Source organism: Mobula hypostoma, chromosome 5, assembly GCF_963921235.1.
Source record: "Mobula hypostoma chromosome 5, sMobHyp1.1, whole genome shotgun sequence".
In the NCBI taxonomy this organism is placed as follows: domain Eukaryota; kingdom Metazoa; phylum Chordata; class Chondrichthyes; order Myliobatiformes; family Myliobatidae; genus Mobula; species Mobula hypostoma.
Genome location: NC_086101.1, coordinates 91,896,842 through 91,916,092, shown reverse-complemented (window position 1 = coordinate 91,916,092; position 19,251 = coordinate 91,896,842). Strand labels below are relative to the sequence as shown.

Below are 19,251 nucleotides of genomic sequence, written 5' to 3'. Positions count from 1 at the left end.
TCGTGGAGAGGGGAGACTTGCAGCATGGGCAACTGCCGGTCTTCCACACAACCTTGCCCAGGCCTGCGCCCTACAGAGTGAAGACTTTCCAGGCACAGATCCATGGTCTCGCAAGACTAACAGATGCCTTTAGTCAATGAAAAGGAGTCTTACATTATATGTCTTTATTCTCCAGGTGTTCTAAGGAGGAATGTAGGGCCAGAGAGGTGGCATCTGCCGTTGACCTGTTGCTCCGGTAGGTGAATTGCAAAGCATCGAGGTTGACCGGTAGGCTGTGGTTGATGTGTGCTATAACCAATTGCTTGAAGCACTTCATAGCAATTGATGTCAGAGCCACAGGTCGATAGTCATTCAGGCATGCCACCTTGCTCTTCTTTGGCACTGGGATTATCGTTGCCTTTTTAAAACACGAGGGGATCTTAGACTGAAGCAAGGAGCAGTTGAAGATGTCAGCAAACACTCCAGCTAGCTCGCTTGCACAGGCCCGGAGGACCCGTCCCAGGACGCCATTTGGGCTCGTCACCTTCCTTGGATTTATCTTCAGGAAGGCCCTTCTAACGTCCTCCTCTGTGACGATGAATCTCCATGCCACCAGGTCCGGTTCATCCGGAGGGAGCAGGACGCTCCTCTTCTGTTCGAACCTTGGGTAGAATACTTTAAGTTCGTCAGGAAGAGAAGTGCCACAGTTATTGATATTCCCAGCTTTTTCTCTGCGCCCAGTGATCTCATTTAGACCCTGCCATTGTCTACCGGCATCCCTCTGGTTAGCCCGGGCTTCCAACTTGGCTTGATATTGCCTCTTAGCGCCCTTATTGGCTTTCCAGAGATCACGCCTGGATTCCATATAGCGACTGGTATCCCCGGACCTAAAAGTCGCAGCTCTAGCCTTTAAAAGGGACTGGACCTCATAATTCATCCAAGGTTTCCGGTTAGGGAATACCCGAATCGTCTTGCGAGACACACAGTCCTCCGTGCATTTCCAAATAAAGTCCGTGACAGCTGAGGCATACTCATCGAGGTTAGCTGCCGAGTCTAACCGATTCAAAGCAGTCATGGGGGACCTCATCCGTTTCCTCCGTCCAACGCAACACTACTTTTGACACTGTGACCTCCCGCTTCAGTTTCTGTTTGTCAGCGGGGAGGAGGAGTACAGCCTGATGGTCTGATTTTCCGAAGTGAGGTCGTGGGATGGAACTGTAGGCATCCATGACTGCTGTGTAGCAGCGGTCAAGTATACTCGGGCCCCTAGTGGGGCAGGAGACATATTGGTATAACTTTGGCAGTGCCTTTCTGAGGTTGGCCTGGTTAAAGTCCCTGGCTGTAATGAGCAAAGCCTCTGGATACCTGGTCTCAAGTTCGCTGATGTTGGCATACAGTATGTTCAGAGCACACTCCATGTCCGCCGGTAGAGGAGGGGAATGTAGACCGCTGTCAGTATGACCGAGGTGAATTCCCGTGGCAGATAGTAGGGACGACACTTCACCAACAAGTGTTCCAGGTCCGGGCTGCAGGAGCTTGTTAGTGCCACTGTGTCTGAGCACCACCCAGTGTTGATCGGTAGGCAGACACCACCTCCCCTCATCTTGCCCAAAGACGCCGTGCAGTCCATCCGATGGATCGAAAATCCCTCCGGTCGGATGGCACAGTTGGGGGTGGCAGGGGAGAGCCAGGTCTGGTGAAACAGAATACACAGCAGTTCTGCATCTCCCTGCAGTAGGTGAGTCTCCCATTAAGATCATCCACCTTGTTCGCCATGGCTTGCACATTAGCTAGTAGGATGGTGGGCATAGGGGCCCTGAAGCCCCTCAGCTTCAATCTGATCAGCAGCCCAGCTCTTTTCCCACGCTTCCTCGGTAAAGGGTGCATCTTTCCAGGATTTCATTGATGCAGTGTGTTGTTGGCAGCTCTTTGAGGTTGGTGGATGCATCCCGTGGGGATTGATCAGTGGGTCACGTCGTCGGGTGCTCCGGGTCGAGCCGAGTGATGGTGGAGGCTCCGCTGCCACTTCCAGCTGCCGGGGGCCCGGGCTGTCAATTGGGTTGGGCCCCGATTCTGACACTTAATCCCGGAGGGCTGGGCTCCTGGCTGAAACAAGTCCGTGACCTGAGTCACGGTTGCGGAGACCTCTGCTCCAGCCGAGCCTCGGGCTCGATTTCCGAGGTCGGCAGCGGAGGCCTCACTTCCGGCAGCTGTGGATGTCCACCAACGGGGTTTTATGCTGGTCGCTCCGGGGAAGCATCTGGGGCACCTTGAGGTCTCCGACATCACTTCTGTATAGTCGTCTGCTTCGGAGAGGTGCTGGTCAGAATAGGCCGCGTCTTCAAGCGCTCCAGCACGGTAGCAGGCCCCGGGTCTCCGGGAACGTGGTGGGCCTCGGACCAGGCCTTGTTGGTCGGGTCCAGGTACGGTCCGGAGTTGAAGAAGCAATTCTGGCGTGGTGATCTCCAGCTGGGTCAGTAGCTTCGCCAGGGTGCTGTTGACCTTGCTAGATGTAGCAGATTGGAGGTTTAGAAGGGTTTCTCGGGTATAGGATAGTGTAGAGGGCAGTTTGCTCAGGAGAGCACGTGCAGAGTCGCCAGATACCAACGCCATACATGCATAGGTGGAATGTGTTGGCCAAGGTGGGCAGTGGAGCTAAATGTGACAGAGGCCTTCCAAGAGCAAATGAATGGGCAGAGAATGGATGGGTTTGAACATATGTGGACAGAGAGAATTGGTTTAGTTTGACATTTAATTAATCTGACACAACAGCATTTGCTAAATGGCCTGGTCTTTGCTCCATCTTCATTCTGATATCAACATGATAGGTTAAACGGGGTGAAGTGTTTTGACAACTCTATGGCATTCATGTTTGTTGCAATGATATCAGGCTGATGACCTATCTTCCCACAGATTATTTCTTTTTTCTACTGCCTTTATAAGGCTGACAATATCCAAAGGATCCTGGTAATACTGTATGCACCCTGAATTATATTACAGAAAGAATACAAAGGCACCGGAAAAAAGAGCAAAAGAAAACAATCTGAAAATAGATAACAACTCCCAGGCAACACTAACTAGCTCAATTCAGCAGCAAAAATGGATCAAGAGGTGACAGTCATCTTCAAGATTACAAAGGGGGTATCTCCATTGGACAGAAACCATGGCAACAAAACTTCTGGGAAATCAGATACAAGCAAGATCACTAAAAATTAGTGTTACAAATGGTGTGAGATGATGAAATTTATCACCAGTTGATGATAGAGTGGTATTACCAAAAGCAACATAAACATGAAAGAGACGCAAACTGGCCATGCATTAAGATGCAAAAAAAACTTGTGCAGAAAACAGTTATCGGCTTAGACCTGTCAACTCAGATGAGTAGTAAACTCTAGTTATTTAACTTTATTCAGACTGATATCACATTTGCTCAGTTACCTTGGCGCCGTATAGGCAGGTAGGAACAAATGAGGTGCTTACAGAGTACAAGAAATACAAGAGAACACTTAAGAAAGAATCAGGAGGGCATGAGGTTGCCATAACAGACAAGGTGAAAGTGGAATTCTAGGAGGTTCTACACACATGTTAAGAGCAAAGGATTGCAAGGGACAAAATTAGTCATCTGGAAGATCAAAATGGTAATCCACGTGTGGTGCCAAAAGAGATGGAGAGATCTTAAATGGATTGTTTGCATTTGTTTTACTCAGGAGATAGACACAGAATCTATATAAGTAAGGCAAAGCACCAGTGAGCTCATGGATCCTATACAGTTTACAGAGGAGGAGGTATTTGTTATCTTGAGGCAAGTTAAATTCCCAAAGGCCTCACAAATCCCCTCAGACCCTGCAGGGGCCCTAGCAGAGATATTTAAATTAGACTTAGTCATAGGTGAGGTACCAGAGGATTGGATAATAGCTAATGTTGTTCCATTGGTTTAAGAAAGGCTCTAAATATAAACCAGGAAATTATAGGCTGACATCAGTTGTGGGAAAGTTATTGGAAGGAATTCTAAGGGACTGGAAATATGAGTATTTGGATAGAGGGTGTGAGGGGTCTTTAATGATGTACCGTGTCTTCTGGAGGCATCAACTCTGAAAGAGGTCTTGGACGGAAGGTGGGGAGACCCCAATAACCTTCTCTGCTCCCCTAACCACCCTCTGCAAGGCTTTTTTGTTGACAGCACTGCAGTTGGAGTACCAGGTTGCGATGCTAGAGGTCAGCACACTCTCAACCATGCCTCTGTAGAACGTAGTTAAGATGTTAGTGGGGAATGATGTTTGTTTAAGCTTCCTCAGAAAGTGCAATCTCTGCTGGGCCTGTTTCTCAATCCCAGTGGTGTTCCTGGACCAGGTGAGATTGTCTGAGATCTGCACCCTAAGGAACTTGATGTTTTCCACTCTCTCCACTGTGGAGCCGCTGATGCTGAAGGGTGTGTGCTCAGGCTGAGACCGCCTGAAATCAACAATCATCTCCTTGGTTTTGGTGACATTAAGCATCAAGTTGTTATCCCTGCACCAGCTCGCTAGGTGTTTGACCTCCTCCCTGTACATTGTTTCATTATTTTTGCTGATGAGCCCCACCACTGTGGTATCATCTGCAAATTTAATGATCAGGTTCTCCTTGAATCTGGCTGCACAGTCATGTGTTAGCAGTGTAAACAGCAATGGGCTAAGCACACAGCCTTGTGGGGATCCAGTGCTCAGTGTGATGGAATCAGAGATGTTCCTGCCAACAGGGACTGACTGTGGTCTCTCTGTCAAGAAATCCAGCGACACATGGCAGTGTTAAGGCCAAGCAGCGACAGTTTCTCCACTAGTCTCTGGAGGATGATGGTATTGAACGCTGAACTGAAATCAATGTACAGGATTCTGGCATAAGTGTCTTTGTTGTCCAAGTGAGAGAGAACTGTGTGCAGTGTGGTGGATATTGCATCCTCCGTACAGCGATCTGGACAATAAGCAAACTGTAGAGGATCCAGCGATGAGGGGAGGCTGGCTGTGATATGAGGCTTGACAAGCCGTTCAAAACATTTAATCACTATGGGGGTCAGGGCAACGGGATGGTAATCATTCAGACAGGCTACAACTGATTTCTTTGCTACAGGGATGATTGTGGAGGTTTTGAAGCACCTGGGGACAATGGCTTGACTAAGGGAGATGTTGAAAATGTCTGTCAGGACATCTGCTAATACATCAGCACATTCCTTGAGCACACGTCCAGGGATGTTGTCGGGACCTCCTGCTTTTCGTGGGTTGACCCTGGCAAGGGTTCTCCGTGTTTGCTCTGGATCAATGATTGGAGCCGGCTGGTCAGATGGTAAAAAGGGACTGGCTCTCCTCCTTGTTGTAGTGTTTGATGCTTCGAAGCGTGCAAAGAAATTGTTAAGCCTGTATGGAAGAGAGGCGTCGCTGTCATCAGTTTTCTGCCTGATCTTGTAGTCTGTCAGAGCTTTAATTCCCTGCCACATCCGTCTGGTGTCACCTGTGTCACAGAAGTGTCCATGTATTTTGCCCGCGTAGGCCCTTTTCGCTTTCCTGATCCCGAGTGAAAGCGCAGACCTGACTGAGCGAAGCGCACTCCTGTCCCCCGATCTGTAGGCTGTGTCACGGGCCTTCAGTAGTGAACGCACCTCTGTTGTCATCCATGGCTTTTTATAACCACGTGCGGTGAAGGTTTTCATCACAGTGACATCCTCCGTGCATTTGGCTCATGTAGGTGACTACTGCCTCCGCATACTCCTCAATGTCTGTATGGTCATCATAGGAGGCTGCTGTTTTGAATATGTCCCAGTCTGTGTGCAAAAAACAGTCTTGTAGTGCTGAGGCTGCTCCTTTTGGCCAGGCCCTTATCTCTCTTTTCTCTGCTCTCACACGTTTAAGCAGTGGTTTTTACATAAGATGTTGGTGAGGCCTAATTTGGAGTATTGTGTGCAGTTTTGGTCACCTACTTATAGGAAAGACGTAAATATAGATGAAAGAGTACAGAGAAAATTTTCAAGATGCTGCCAGGACTGGAGGAACTGGATCTTAAGGAATGATTGATAGGTTAGGGGTTTATTCCTTGGAACATCGAAGTCTGAGAGGAGATTTGATAGAGGTATATAAAATCATGAGAGGTAATGGTAGAGTAAATGCAAGCAGGCTTTTTCCACTGAGTTTGAGTGGGACTACAACTATAGGTCAAGAGTTAAGGGTGAAAGGCAAAATGTTTAAGGGGAACATGAGGGAAACTTCTTCACTTCGAGGGTTGCGAGAGCATGGAAACTGCCAGTGCAAATGGTGCATGGGAGTTTGATTTCAACATTTAAGAGAAGTTTGGATAGTTACATGGAGGGCTATGGTCCGGGAGCAGGTCAATGGGACTGACTAGGCAGTTTCAATGGTCCTGCATGGGTTAGATGGACCGAAGGGCCTGTTTCTATGCTGTACTTTGCAAGGACTTTATGATTCTATGTCTCTACCCTTCCTCCCCACTCCACTTTGCCGCAACTGTCTAGGTTCTTTTTTTCTAATGGTTCCACACATCAGCTACTAGCCTCCATCTTAACACTCGCTCTCTTGGCTCCATACTGCATCATCTTCTCCTCATTTGGTTCCACCTATCATCTACCCGCCCCCCCGTCTCACCCCTCCCTCTCATTTCTATATACTGACTTTCTCAGGTCTGATGTTGTGTCGTGTTGATCATCCCTTTGCTTCTACAGATGCTCTCTAACCTACTCAATTCTTCTAGCCGTTATTTTTGCTCAAGATTCCAACCCCTGTAGAAACCTGTGTTTCTTTAAAGGCTCACTTTTCAATTTTTTTTTTATTAACTTTAAAACTAAGAATGCTAATTATTATCCATCCTTTTTTTAAAAAAATGTACTCTGCACAAAATTACAAACAGATCATTACTGAATTAGCCTTATTGTAGGACGTAATGCTTAAAGAACAGGATCAGATTCCCATTTCCAGTACTGAGAGACTTAATAATTATTTTATTTCATACTTTTAGATCAAGAATTTGTGATAATGCCAGCGGAGAAGCAAGATGGAATCACCACTAGTTGCAGCTATTATACTTGCAGTCAATGCTGTTTGCATTGTGCATCAGGTTATAACACAATTTTGTCCTGACGAAGGGTCTCGGCCTGAAACGTCGACTGCACCTCCTCCTATAGATGCTGCCTGGCCTGCTGCGTTCACCAGCAACTTTGATGTGTGTTGTTTGTATTACATGATTCTTTTCATATAATAACTTTATAACTGAAAATTTAGCAGTCATGTACGGGACTAAGTTGATACACTTAGGGAAAATTGGCATGTAGTGTATTTTCTAATAATTCTGTATTAGAAAAAAACACTTGAACCAATTTAAATTTAAGCTATTTACAAATGACTCCCAATGTAAAATGCCCTAAATATGCAAGAAAAATAAGACATAGATATTACATAAATATTATGTAGCGTAATGTAGTCAAATATTTCATGCAGAATATTCACTGTTAATTTTCTTACAAAGAAAAACAAAACATTCAAATCTCGAATATTCTTTTCTCCACCTTACAAAAAAATTATCACTTTTTTATTACCTTTTCTCTCACCAGACGACCCAACAGCTTTTCATTTGGAGTGCTGAAAGTATAAGTAATATGCTCATAATCTGAATTGGTAATTCATTAACCATTGATAAAGAAATATCAATACTTGCCATCTTATGCTTCATTCTACCTTCAAGAATTAAATTGGAAAATCTATCTTATTAACTAGTTATTTCAAATATTTGGTTATTTCAGTAATTTCTTGTGAATACAATAGTTTATGCTAAAATAAATGATTTGATTAACATTATATCGCCAGACTGAGCTGACAGGTAAGGATTATTCTGCAGATACTTAACAAAAGGTCCATATAATTGCTTTAATTCCTAAGGCTACTAATTTTTCAGTTAAAGTACTATTAATGCTACCAATGCAGAATAAGGCACATATGTTCAATTATGATTCAAATGAAAAACTGGCTTAATTTTGATATTTACCTCAAATCCTCTTCATCACCCATCTCCACTCCAGCTTCTCTCAGCATGGCCACAGCTTCCAAATATTCCAGCCTTAAAGTTGGTTCCAGGAACTTAAAAGGTTCACAGGGGTATTGTCTGCAAACTGTTTGAATCTCAGTTTGAAACCTAGCCATTAAAAAAAACAGTAAATTAATGCTTTATTATAATTTTGCATACTTTTAGACTACAGTACTATTAACTTTAATGCACTTTTAGGTTTCCTTTATTCTTGATTTCAGTTCTAACTATAAGAGAAAGCAAAATTTAAACTAAAAAATACTTGTCAGTTTTTAAATTTTTAACTTAATGCTTGGTCAAAGTTATAATGAAATTTATTCTTACAATAAACTATGCTGATTTAAACTTTGAAGGAATCACTATTAATTAGATTCAGAATAAAACTTCTTTAGAAACAAATATTTGTCATAACTGACAGAAATCATGCAGAGATGTTATTCAACTTTTTTTTTACAATGGGAAGTGATGTATTGAGGCTTCATGTAACTGAATTTCTGTACAAACTGAAATGACATAAATTTTGAAGGAATTACAAATAATTAGATGCGGAATAAAACTCATTTAGTAACACAAACACAAGGAAATCTGCAGATGCTGAAAATTCAAGCAACACACATCAAAGTTGCTGGTGAACGCAGCAGGCCAGGCAGCATCTCTCGGAAGAAGTACAGTCGACGTCTGCTAATGCCGCACCTCCCCCTCGTACCCCATCTGTTATTTATTTATATACACACATTCTTTTTCTCTCTCCTTTTTCTCACTCTGTCCCTCTCACTATACCCCTTGCCCATCCTCTGGGTTCCCCCTCCCTCCCTCCCCCTTTTCTTTCTCCCTAGGCCTCTTGTCCCATGATCCTCTCATATCCCTTTTGCCTATCACCTGTCCAGCTCTTGGCTCCATCCCTCCCCCTCCTGTCTTCTCCTATCATTTTGGATCTCCCCCTCCCCCTCTCAAATCTCTTACTAGCTCTTCTTTCAGTTAGTCCTGACGAGGGGTCTCGGCCCGAAACGTCGACTGCACCTCTTCCTAGAGATGCTGCCTGGCCTGCTGCGTTCACCAGCAACTTCAATGTGTGCCATTTAGTAACAACTATTTGTTATAACTGGCAGACATGATGCATAGATATTATTAATCTTCTCTCATCAAGCATTTTACAATGGGAAGTGATATATTGAGACTTCACGTAACTGAATTTCTGAATAACAAAAAAGATGTCTGGATCATGGGTGACATAATTATTTTACAAACTTGTCAACACTTCGCAGGCGCAATGAAAAGATGTTTTAATTGTTATCCGACAATAGCTAATTTGTATTAAGGCACCTTCAGCTTTATAAAAACAGCATCATACCATCAGCCTCTTCAGAGTTAAGGATCTCACTACTGTAAATTAATTGCTAATTTGACTGAACAGAAAATCAGGTCTTTATAAAGATATTGACAAATTATAATTGCTAATGACCATCAAACAACCAAATTTTTGTTTATTTTTTAATCTCACGACCTTATTGGTCAAGGATTTATGTCTTGATATTTGTAAAATATCCTTCAATAATGGCTTTCTATCCTTCCTTAACTACAAAGTCCAGAATTTTATACTTTCAAAATGAAAATGAAAAACTAAAGTTGATTTCTCCAACTGCCCTATTTTCAGAAACTTGAGCACAGAGACCCAGGTTTCCCAGTTCCTGCACCTCCTTAAAACAATATATTTCAGATTACTTTGCTTTTCCTCATTATTCCAATCCAAATATTGTACATCACCTGCGCTTCTTCATGTTAAATTTCTTCTAACACATATCCCACCCATTTCACTAGCCTTTTGATGCCCCCTTGAAGTATGCTACACTATTTTCCCTTCAGCCTTGCATTGCACGCTGCCAGTTTTGGGAGTAGTTGTTGCCCTGCAGCTGTCAGGCTCCTGAAACGGTTTCACTTACCTCGGCACTGAACTGACTGCGCAGCTGTGGACTCTGCATCTCATGTTCTATGTATTATCTGTTTCCTTTTTTTCACTATTTGCACTATTTGTCCTCTTTTCAACATCCGATGCTTGTCTGTCTTAAATGTATGTGTTTCTTCATGAATTCTTTTGTGTTTCTTTGTTTAAAGCATGCAGGTAAGATGAAGAATCTCAAGGTTGTATATGGTATACATACTTTGACTCTTCTAACTTGTGTATCAGCTGTAAATTTAAAAATAGGCTCCTGTACATCAATGTCTAAGTTTAATACACATTAAGAAAAACAGTAGTGTTGATATGGATTTCTGGGAAACTCTGGTATCTGCCAATGTCAATTCCAAGAAGCAATCTTTCACAACAATTCTTCTATCCCTTGCCTAATCATGCATCCACATTGCCACAATCCCTTATTCCATAGGCTTCAATTCTATTGAAAGTCAATACTATGGCACTTTATCCATTGCTTTTGAAAACCCACACATAACAGTGGACTCCAGTTAATTGGGACAGCAACTTATTTGCGACAATTCCTAAAGAACAAAAACTAATCCAGAAAATAGCAGTGATTCTCTTCATTTATTTGGGATACTATGCCGCGTAATTGGGATAGGAGTCTGATGCTGAACAGTTTCTAACTAGTGTCAGTCACTTGCACTTGTGTGATTGTTAGACAGTACACCATGCTTAGAGCAAACAGTTTTAAACAGTGTCAGTTGGCTGTGTGTGTGTGCGCGCAAAAGCAGTGATTTTAGATGGTGACAAATAAGCTGTAAGACAATTTAGAACCGTTTTGCTCACTGCGGCTACAGGCATGGAGATGAAAGAAAAGGCCAGGAGTGAAAATGAAACAATTTCATCACCGAGTTAGGAACCATGATGAATTTGAAAGATCAACAATCATCTTGAATGTTGCAACTAAAATGCAGATTTGGAGGAAGGAATCACCAGAAGCAATGTATGAAGGCAGCCCACTATCTGCACTCGGTGTCTGTTAATTTGCAGTCAAAGGAACATATCAGTGTACATTGGATGAATGCGTCCGTCAATAAATATTAGGAACTGATACACATTTTATAGTACTGTAGTACTATTGATAGTGTTCTATTTTTTTCATTTCATTTAAAAACTTAATCTATGACTCAGTTAAATGGTAATTTGCCTTCTTTAACTATTTCCATGAAACTTTGGTTGAGTGGGGCAGCCGCTTAATTGGGCCAATGTGTACTGGTCCCAATGTGTCCCAGGTAGCCAGAATCCACTGTATTTTAATACCATTGCCTTCATCAGCCTCTCTGTTAAATGGACTGTTAAATAATGGTTGGGTTTATCTTTACGTTCTATTTTGAGCAAAAAAAGTCTTTCTAATGGACCAAGATATGAGGAGCTGTGTTCCACAAAACTGTACAAAGTTAACATTTCAGATTTATTCCTGTAATTATATTTGGTTACTCAAATTTTATTTACTAAAGAATAAATTAGCAAGTTATCCATTTGGGGATAAACTTATTATTTTGAAGCAGAGTCATACGGTTATATTCAATATTCATACGAGATTCGGCATGTCATCCAAAACTTTGACGAACTTCTATAGATGTGTGGTGGAGTATATTGAGTGATTGCATTGCGTTCTGGTATGGAAACACCAATGCCCTTGAATGGAAAGTCCTCTAAAAAGTAGTGGATATGGCCCAGACCATCACGGGTAAAGCCCTCCCCACCACTGAGCACATCTACATGGAGCGTTGTCTCAGGAAAGCAGCATCCATCATCAAGGACCCCATGATCCATGCCACACTCTCTTCTCGCTGCTGCCATCAGGAAGGAGGTACAGAAGCCTCAAGACCCACACTACCAGGTTCAGGAACAGTTATTACCCTTTAGTTATCAGGTTCTTGAACTAAAGGGGATAACCATTCAATTTCATTCGTCCCTATCACTGAGCAGTTCTCATAACCCATGGACTCACTTTCAAGGACTCTTCATCTCACATTCTCGATACTTAATGCTAATTTATTTATTATTATTTTTGTATTTCCAGTTTGTTGTCTTTTCACATTGGGTGTTTGTTCATCCTGTTGGGTGCAGTCTTTCATGAATTCTATTGTGTTGCTTGGATTTACTGTGTATGCCCACATGAAAATGAATCTCAGGTTTGTAAATGGTGAAATATGGGGCACCTCAATAGTGTGCAACACACACAAAATGCTGGAGGAACTCAGTAGGCCAGGCAGTATCAGGGAAAAGAGTACAGTCGACGTTTCGGTCCAAAACCCTTTGGTAGGACCTCTCTTTTTTTTATGATTGGATTACCACAGTGGTTAGAGTGGTGCCATCACAAATCAGGGCATCAGAGTTTGGAATTCAATCCCAGGGTCATCTGTAAGGAGTCTCTGTATGTCCTCCATGTGGAATGAGTGGGTTTTACCCCAAGTGCTCCACGTTCCTCCCACAGTCCAAAGACTTACTGGGTTGGTTAACTGGTCACTGTAAATTGTCCAGTGATTAGGGTAGGGTAATCGGGATTGTTGGGGCAGCATAGCCTGACGGGCCAGAAGGACCTACTCTGTGCTGTGTCGCTAAATAATAAATATGCACTTTGATAATAAATTTACTTTGAACTTCCATCAAGTGCAAATACCAATATCTAATTAGAATCAATAAACATAACCCATCTCTATCTTTACCACACATCATCTAAAATTCTTAACTATAGCTCTATTATTTATGGTTGTTTCAACACTCCCTGTAAAATCAAACATTTCCAAATTCTGGCTGCTTGCATCTTAACATGCATTTATTAGTGTTAGTCAATAACTTCTGTGCTACTACTTGTATTGGTTCCCCATGAGACGACACCGTGATTTAAACAATCTCATCCTTCTTCTTAAATCCATTGCTTGCATTATCCTACTCTAACCCTTCAGGTTTTCTGTGATCTCCCAACTTTTTGGGATTCCCAAAGTTTCACTAACACATGATTAATAACTTTACCTTCAGCAGTCCAAAACCCAAAAGCTTTAGAATTTCTCAAGTCTCTCACTCATCCTGCAATCTGCAGTACAAAGTTTAAAATTTAACACTCCTGTAAAGCGGAAGCAATGCAAATTACTTTTAGCTGAAGGACAAACATTGCTCATCACCACTGCAGAAATATCTTGTGGCTTCCAGATACTATCTTGTGTTCACTTACAAGTAAAAGTTTGTCAACCCTTTGCAACTACTTGGTTGTCTGCATTAATTACTCATAAAATGTGGTCTGTTCTTCATCCAGGTCACAATAATAGATAAACACAATCTACCTAAACTAATAACACACAAACAATAGCACTTCTTCTCTCAATAATGAGTACACCATTTAAACAATCACAGTCTAGGTTCAAAAATGTATGTGAACCTCTGGGGTAATGCCTTTTACAAAAGCTACTTAGAGTCAGGTGCTCTAATCAATGAGGTGGGTTGTAGAGGTGTTCTGTCCTATGAAAAAAAGACACACAAAGTCAGGTTACTGACAGAGCCGGCTCTTCTCAAGAAAGATCTGTTTATGTGCACCATGGCTTGATCAAAACAACTTTCAGAAGACCTTAGCAGAATTGTAGAGATGCATGAAACTGGAAAAAGCTACAAAAACATTTCTAAAGACGTGCGTGGTCATCACTTCACAGTAAGAGAAACTGTCTATAAATGAAAGAAATTCAGTACTGTTGCTACTCTACCTAGGAGTGGGTGTCCTGCAAAGATCATACCAAGAGCACAACGTGCAATGAAAAAGAACCCAAGGGATATAGCAAAATCTCTAGAATTCTTTAAAATTTGCTAAGTCTGTTCATGTGTCTACTATAAGGAACACAGGGAACAAGAATGGCATTCATGGAAGGACACCATGGAGAAAACCACTGCTCTCCAAAAAAAAATTGCTGAATGTCTCAAGTTTGCAAAAGACCACCTGGATGTTCCACAATGCTTCTGGGACAATGTTCTGTGGACAGATGAGACAAAAGTTGAACTTTCTGGCAGAAACGCACAATCACTGTTTGGAGGAAAAAGGGCACTGCACACCAACATCAAAACCTCATCCCACCTATGAAGCATGGTGGAAGGAACTTCATGGTTTGGGGCTACTTTGCTCCCTCATGGTCTGGATAACTTGTAATCAGTGAGGGAACAATGAATTCAAAATTGTATCAAGACATTTTACAGGAGAATGTCAGGGTAACAGTCCATCACCTGAAGCTTAATAGAAGTTGGATAATGCAACAAGTCAATGATCCAAAAGACAAGAGTAAGTCAACAACAGAAGAATTAAAAAAAAGAAAATTTGTGTTTTGGAATGGCCAAGTCAGAGTCCAGACCTTAACCGAATTGAGATGGTGTGGCATGACCTGAAGAGGGCTGCTCATGCAAGGTATCCCAGATATATTGATGAAATTTTGTGTGGAGCAATGGTCTAAAATTCCTCCTTGCCATTATGCAAGTTTAATCAGCAGCTCCAGGAAACATTTAGTGGAGGTTATTGCTGTTGAAGGAGGTTGTACCAGTTAATAAATACAAGGGTTCACATACATTTTTCAGCCTGGACTATGAATGACTAAACAATGTGTTCAATTAAAGACATGAAAAGTAAAACTGTTTGTGTGTTATTAGTTTAGGCAGATTGCATTAGTCTATTGTTCTGACTTAGATGAAGATCAGATCACATATTATGAGTAATTAATGCAGAAAACCAATTGCAAAGGGTTCACAAAACTTTTCTTGTAACTGTACATGGACAAAATAGGTGTTAGTGTAGTTTGTGTAGCCTGTCTTTGTCCTGTATAACTTTATGATGGTTCATTTAACATCTCATCCAAAAGCAGCACAAATCCCCTGCAGAGGCTTTAAGCAATCAGCAGACAAATTTACCACCATCTGGTAATTTAGTAAATATTAAGGTACATGATAGATAAATATATTGTATAGCTTATATTTGAACACACCCTTGCACACTCAAGTTACACCTTTACTGTACAATATAATAACCATGTGGGAAAAATTGGCCAAAGAAAAAAAAATGAAACTAAATATAACCAGAGTTTACTTTACCTGTCCCTCAGACCCTTGAAAATCTGCACCAGAGTATCAGCAATTTCAGTTACCACCTCATGGTAATGATAGTTGAATGCCATCTCAATATCAAGCCCAACAAACTCAGTCAGGTGACGATGGGTATTGGAGTCTTCAGCTCGGAAGACTGTGGAAAATTCAAGAAAACTTAAAATAATCATTTTTTAAAATAGAAAAGGCTACTTTTGTATTAGTAAAGATATAATAAAAATTTAAGCTTTGTTTAAAAAAAATTGATTATGCAGTGAAAATATAGTACAGTACATCTGATCTTACCAGTGATGTTTTAAACCCAAATTAGACCATCAGCTCAGAGTACAGAAGTACTTCAAGAATTTGTATCCAAATTGATACTTCATCAATAGAACATACAAGGTAGTACAGAAAACCCTTGCATTACAGCTATTCAGATAAAGGAAATTTGCCCTCACAGAAGTCACAAATATGGAAATAAATTCACCCTCACTGAATTTAAGTCAGATAAAGGAAATACTTTTTTTCAGCTTGCGTTTTTGATGCATGCTGACATGGCTTCATGTAATGGGAACTCACTGTACAGATTCTAGGAACGCTACCAAGCCCAGACATCCCACCTCTCCTGGATATCGATAGCGGCTCCCTGATGCCCGGAAAAAATATACAATATTCTGGAAATCGATTTTTTACAGAGGGAGAGGGGAAAAAAAAAGAAAGAAAAATGAATGAATCCTGCTTGATCTCTCTTTGCGCTAAGTAGACCTATCAGTTTTCTCTGTGGGTGGGCTTTACAGTCAACCTCTCTCTCGCTTCCATATTCCATCAATTCAGTTACTGCCGTCTGTAATGATGCTGAAATGATCCGGACAACTGTCAGTGAAGTACAAAAGCCAGGTGAAGAAATTCCCAAGGCTGGTGGTGACAACCTGACTATGCGAGACTGTGCTATACGGGCGGAGTGCGTTGGCGTCTTAAAGGGGATTAGAGCGGGATTTAAATTGGAGTGAAATTCCAAAATCGTCCGCTAAGACATCTTTAAAAATGCGCTCGCAGCAAGCAAATTCTTCCTGTTTTTTTCCCTGAAATACTTCCACTTACAGGACATCAAAGCCCGCGATGGGCTGGGTTTAAGCGCAGCCGTTTTCAGAAGAAAAAACGATTTTAATAAATACTCGGCCCCCACCGAGGTCTCCTCATTAGAACAGCAAACTGTTTACCTGTGCTGTGCACTTTATATGCATTTTGAATTACACTTTATTAAATAATATGGTAGTATATTGTTTTATGTGGTGTGCGTGATATATTTATTGCGGCTACACCGTGGTCCGGACAGAGGTTGTTTTGTTTGTGGACAGCCAGATGACAATAAACTTGAACTTGAAGATCCAGAACTTCTAAATCACTCTTTTAAAATCCCCCATTTCGATGTAAAAAAGTAAGTTCTGATCGACTATTGCAGTGTGTATGTGTGAGAGTGCGAGACAGAGAGAGTGAGACAGAGAGAGTGAGAGATAGAGAGAGAGAGAGAGAGAGAGAGACAGAGAGAGAGAGAGAGACAGAGAGAGAGACAGAGAGAGAGAGACAGAGACAGACAGACACAGACAGACAACGGATGTATATGCGATCGGACGTTGTCCGAATGGACATTAAACGGTGCACACCTGTAATAAGGACACAACTTATGCTTTTATTTCTTTAGGGACCACAACATATTATGGAGGCTAAGCGCAGGGAAGGCTGCTTAAGTAATTCACAGTTCTTTTCAGCAGAAAACCAAAGTCTGACAGAGAAGGTCACTAGAGCTGAGGTGTACTTTACATCTTTCATCGTTGAGCATAACCTGCCATTCGAGGTGTGTAAGCACACAGGCAAGCTATTCAGGAAAATGTTTCCCGATTCAGAAACAGCAAAAAACTATGCCTGCTTATCAACCAGGACAGCAGCTATTGTGAACGTGGTACATTAAGACAGAATTCAGAAGTCAGCTGTCTCACTTGTGAATCTGATGTCTTGCAAAATTAACAAATTCATTGACACAGACTGCTATGAGGTTGAGGCTTCTGGTTGAGACCTCCCTGAAATGAGGTTGAGACCTCCATAAAATGAGTTTTTCCAGGGTGGGATGTCTGCAAGCCCCAGCCCTTGTACCGCAGACATTGTCTGTAGCTAGTTTTCATGTGAAGCTGCACAATTATGAGTTATCCATAACTTGGCAGAATCAGTAATAGGATCCTCTACGCCAACACAATCCCTCCCTTAATTATAATGTTAAAGGATGGGGTACAATATAATGGCTTACCAGGTCCGATACAAAACACTTTGTCAAAGTCAGCACAAATGCACATTTGCTTGTAGAGCTGAGGTGACTGAGCCAGGTAAGCACTGGTTTTAAAATAGGACACAGTAAACACATTGGCCCCTCCTTCACTGGCGGCTGCAAGAAATCAATAATTTTAATCTATTACACTAAATAACCACTTGCATCTTAAAAATAACTATTAGATTTTTTAAAAATAAAAACTGTCTTCTATCTGAATTTTTGACATTGCATATCTGATTGGGGAACCTCCAAGTTCTCTTTGGGTTTTATAACCCTTCATTGACAAGGCCACCTTTTGACACAGTATCTTGGAAATTCAGAAAGAATGCAATTTCTTATACAATAGAAATTTTGAAAATTAATATATAACAGAATTTTAACTGAAAATATTACAGTAAATATTTAATAATGTATCCATACATCGGAATCAAATGCAACAATGCCATGTACTATACTTCTCATACACCTTGCATAAAACATATTTGTAGATTAGAAAAATAAAAGAAATAATCCTTTTCAGATTAAGCAACTAAGACTTTATCATAGTGCATCCAAGACTTCGACAGAGAATGATGTGTCTGTTTGATTAGATCTTAAGTCAAAGCTGAGCAGAACAAAGTTGCCTAATCTTTTTGAGATGGGGTGTTCTGTAATACTGAGACTCAATAGGGGCTTGAACTGTCATGTAGATAAGGAAGCTCTTAAATTTTATGAAACTTTGCTGAGTATGCATTTTAAATAGGTACAATGCAATCTCCCTTCTGAGTTCTTGCTGTGTGCATATTATCTGAGAATAATGAAAAGATTCCAAAAGTAGATCAACTACATGAACAGATGTATGGTCCTTCTTTGAGCTGAATTTTAAAAACTGAGTTGATAATTATTGCTTTGCATATATTTACTTTAGTCACATTATTTTCAATGAAAATATCTCAGTGACAATCAGGATACATCCTTGCATATTTTTGTCATGATTTATTGTGGTTTAGTGGCTTCACTTTTACATCATAGGGTTATACAGCATGAAGCACAACTTGTCTATGCTGACGAAGGTGACTACTTGAGCATGACCTTATGTTTGTCCCCATCTCTGTTGGAATTAAACCCACCCCTACAGCCTCTTCTGGCAACTTGTTCCATATACCTATAGTCTTAGATTTCCTACTCTGTAAACATCCATTTTATCCACGCCCCTCACAATTTTATGAACATCTCTGCATCACTCGGCTCAGCCAGCATCTCTTTATAACTCAAGCTCTTCAGTCCTGCCAGCATCTTTATTGCAACCTCACTAGTTTAATCACGCCTTTCCTATAGTGTTGTGACCAGAGCTGCACACAGTACTCCACGTTCAGGCTCACCAGCTTTGTACAACTGTAAAATGGTGTAATGATCTCAATACTCCAACTAATGAAAGGACAAGTGCTATACACTTTCTTAACCTCTTTGTCTAACTATATCATCACTCTCAGAAAACTACGTACTTGGTTCTACAATATCATAGGGCCATGCTATTCACAGTGTGTGGTTTAACTTCCCAAAATGTATCATTTCACACTTTTCGAATTAGATTCTACCTTCCATTCCTTTGCCCAAATTCCCAGTTGATCCAGATCCTATTGTAACCTTAGATGGCTTTCTTTGTTGTCTACTACACCAATTTTGGTGTCATCTACAAACATACTAATCATGCTTCCTTCTTTCTCCTTTCTCTTCTAAATCATTAATATACATGACTAACAAATGGGGTCCCAGTACTGAGCACTACATCACACCACTGATAACGGGCTTCCAATCTGAGTAACAGCTCTCCACCAACACCACCTCCTTTCACCAAGCCAATTTTGTATCCCTT

The 19,251-nt window shown here is 41.3% G+C and overlaps 1 protein-coding gene across 1 annotated transcript in view; it reads right to left on the bottom strand.

Annotated features, from left to right (window-relative positions):
• Positions 1 to 19,251, bottom strand: part of dars1 (aspartyl-tRNA synthetase 1) — an 87,994-nt gene that overhangs the window by 10,472 nt on the left and 58,271 nt on the right. Inside the window, exons 11-14 of the mRNA XM_063048637.1 lie at positions 17,376 to 17,510; positions 15,080 to 15,227; positions 7,999 to 8,145; positions 7,553 to 7,595 (exon numbers count right to left, since the gene is read on the bottom strand). Coding sequence (XP_062904707.1) covers positions 7,553 to 7,595; positions 7,999 to 8,145; positions 15,080 to 15,227; positions 17,376 to 17,510 — 473 coding nt within the window. The remainder of the gene's footprint in view (positions 1 to 7,552; positions 7,596 to 7,998; positions 8,146 to 15,079; positions 15,228 to 17,375; positions 17,511 to 19,251) is intronic.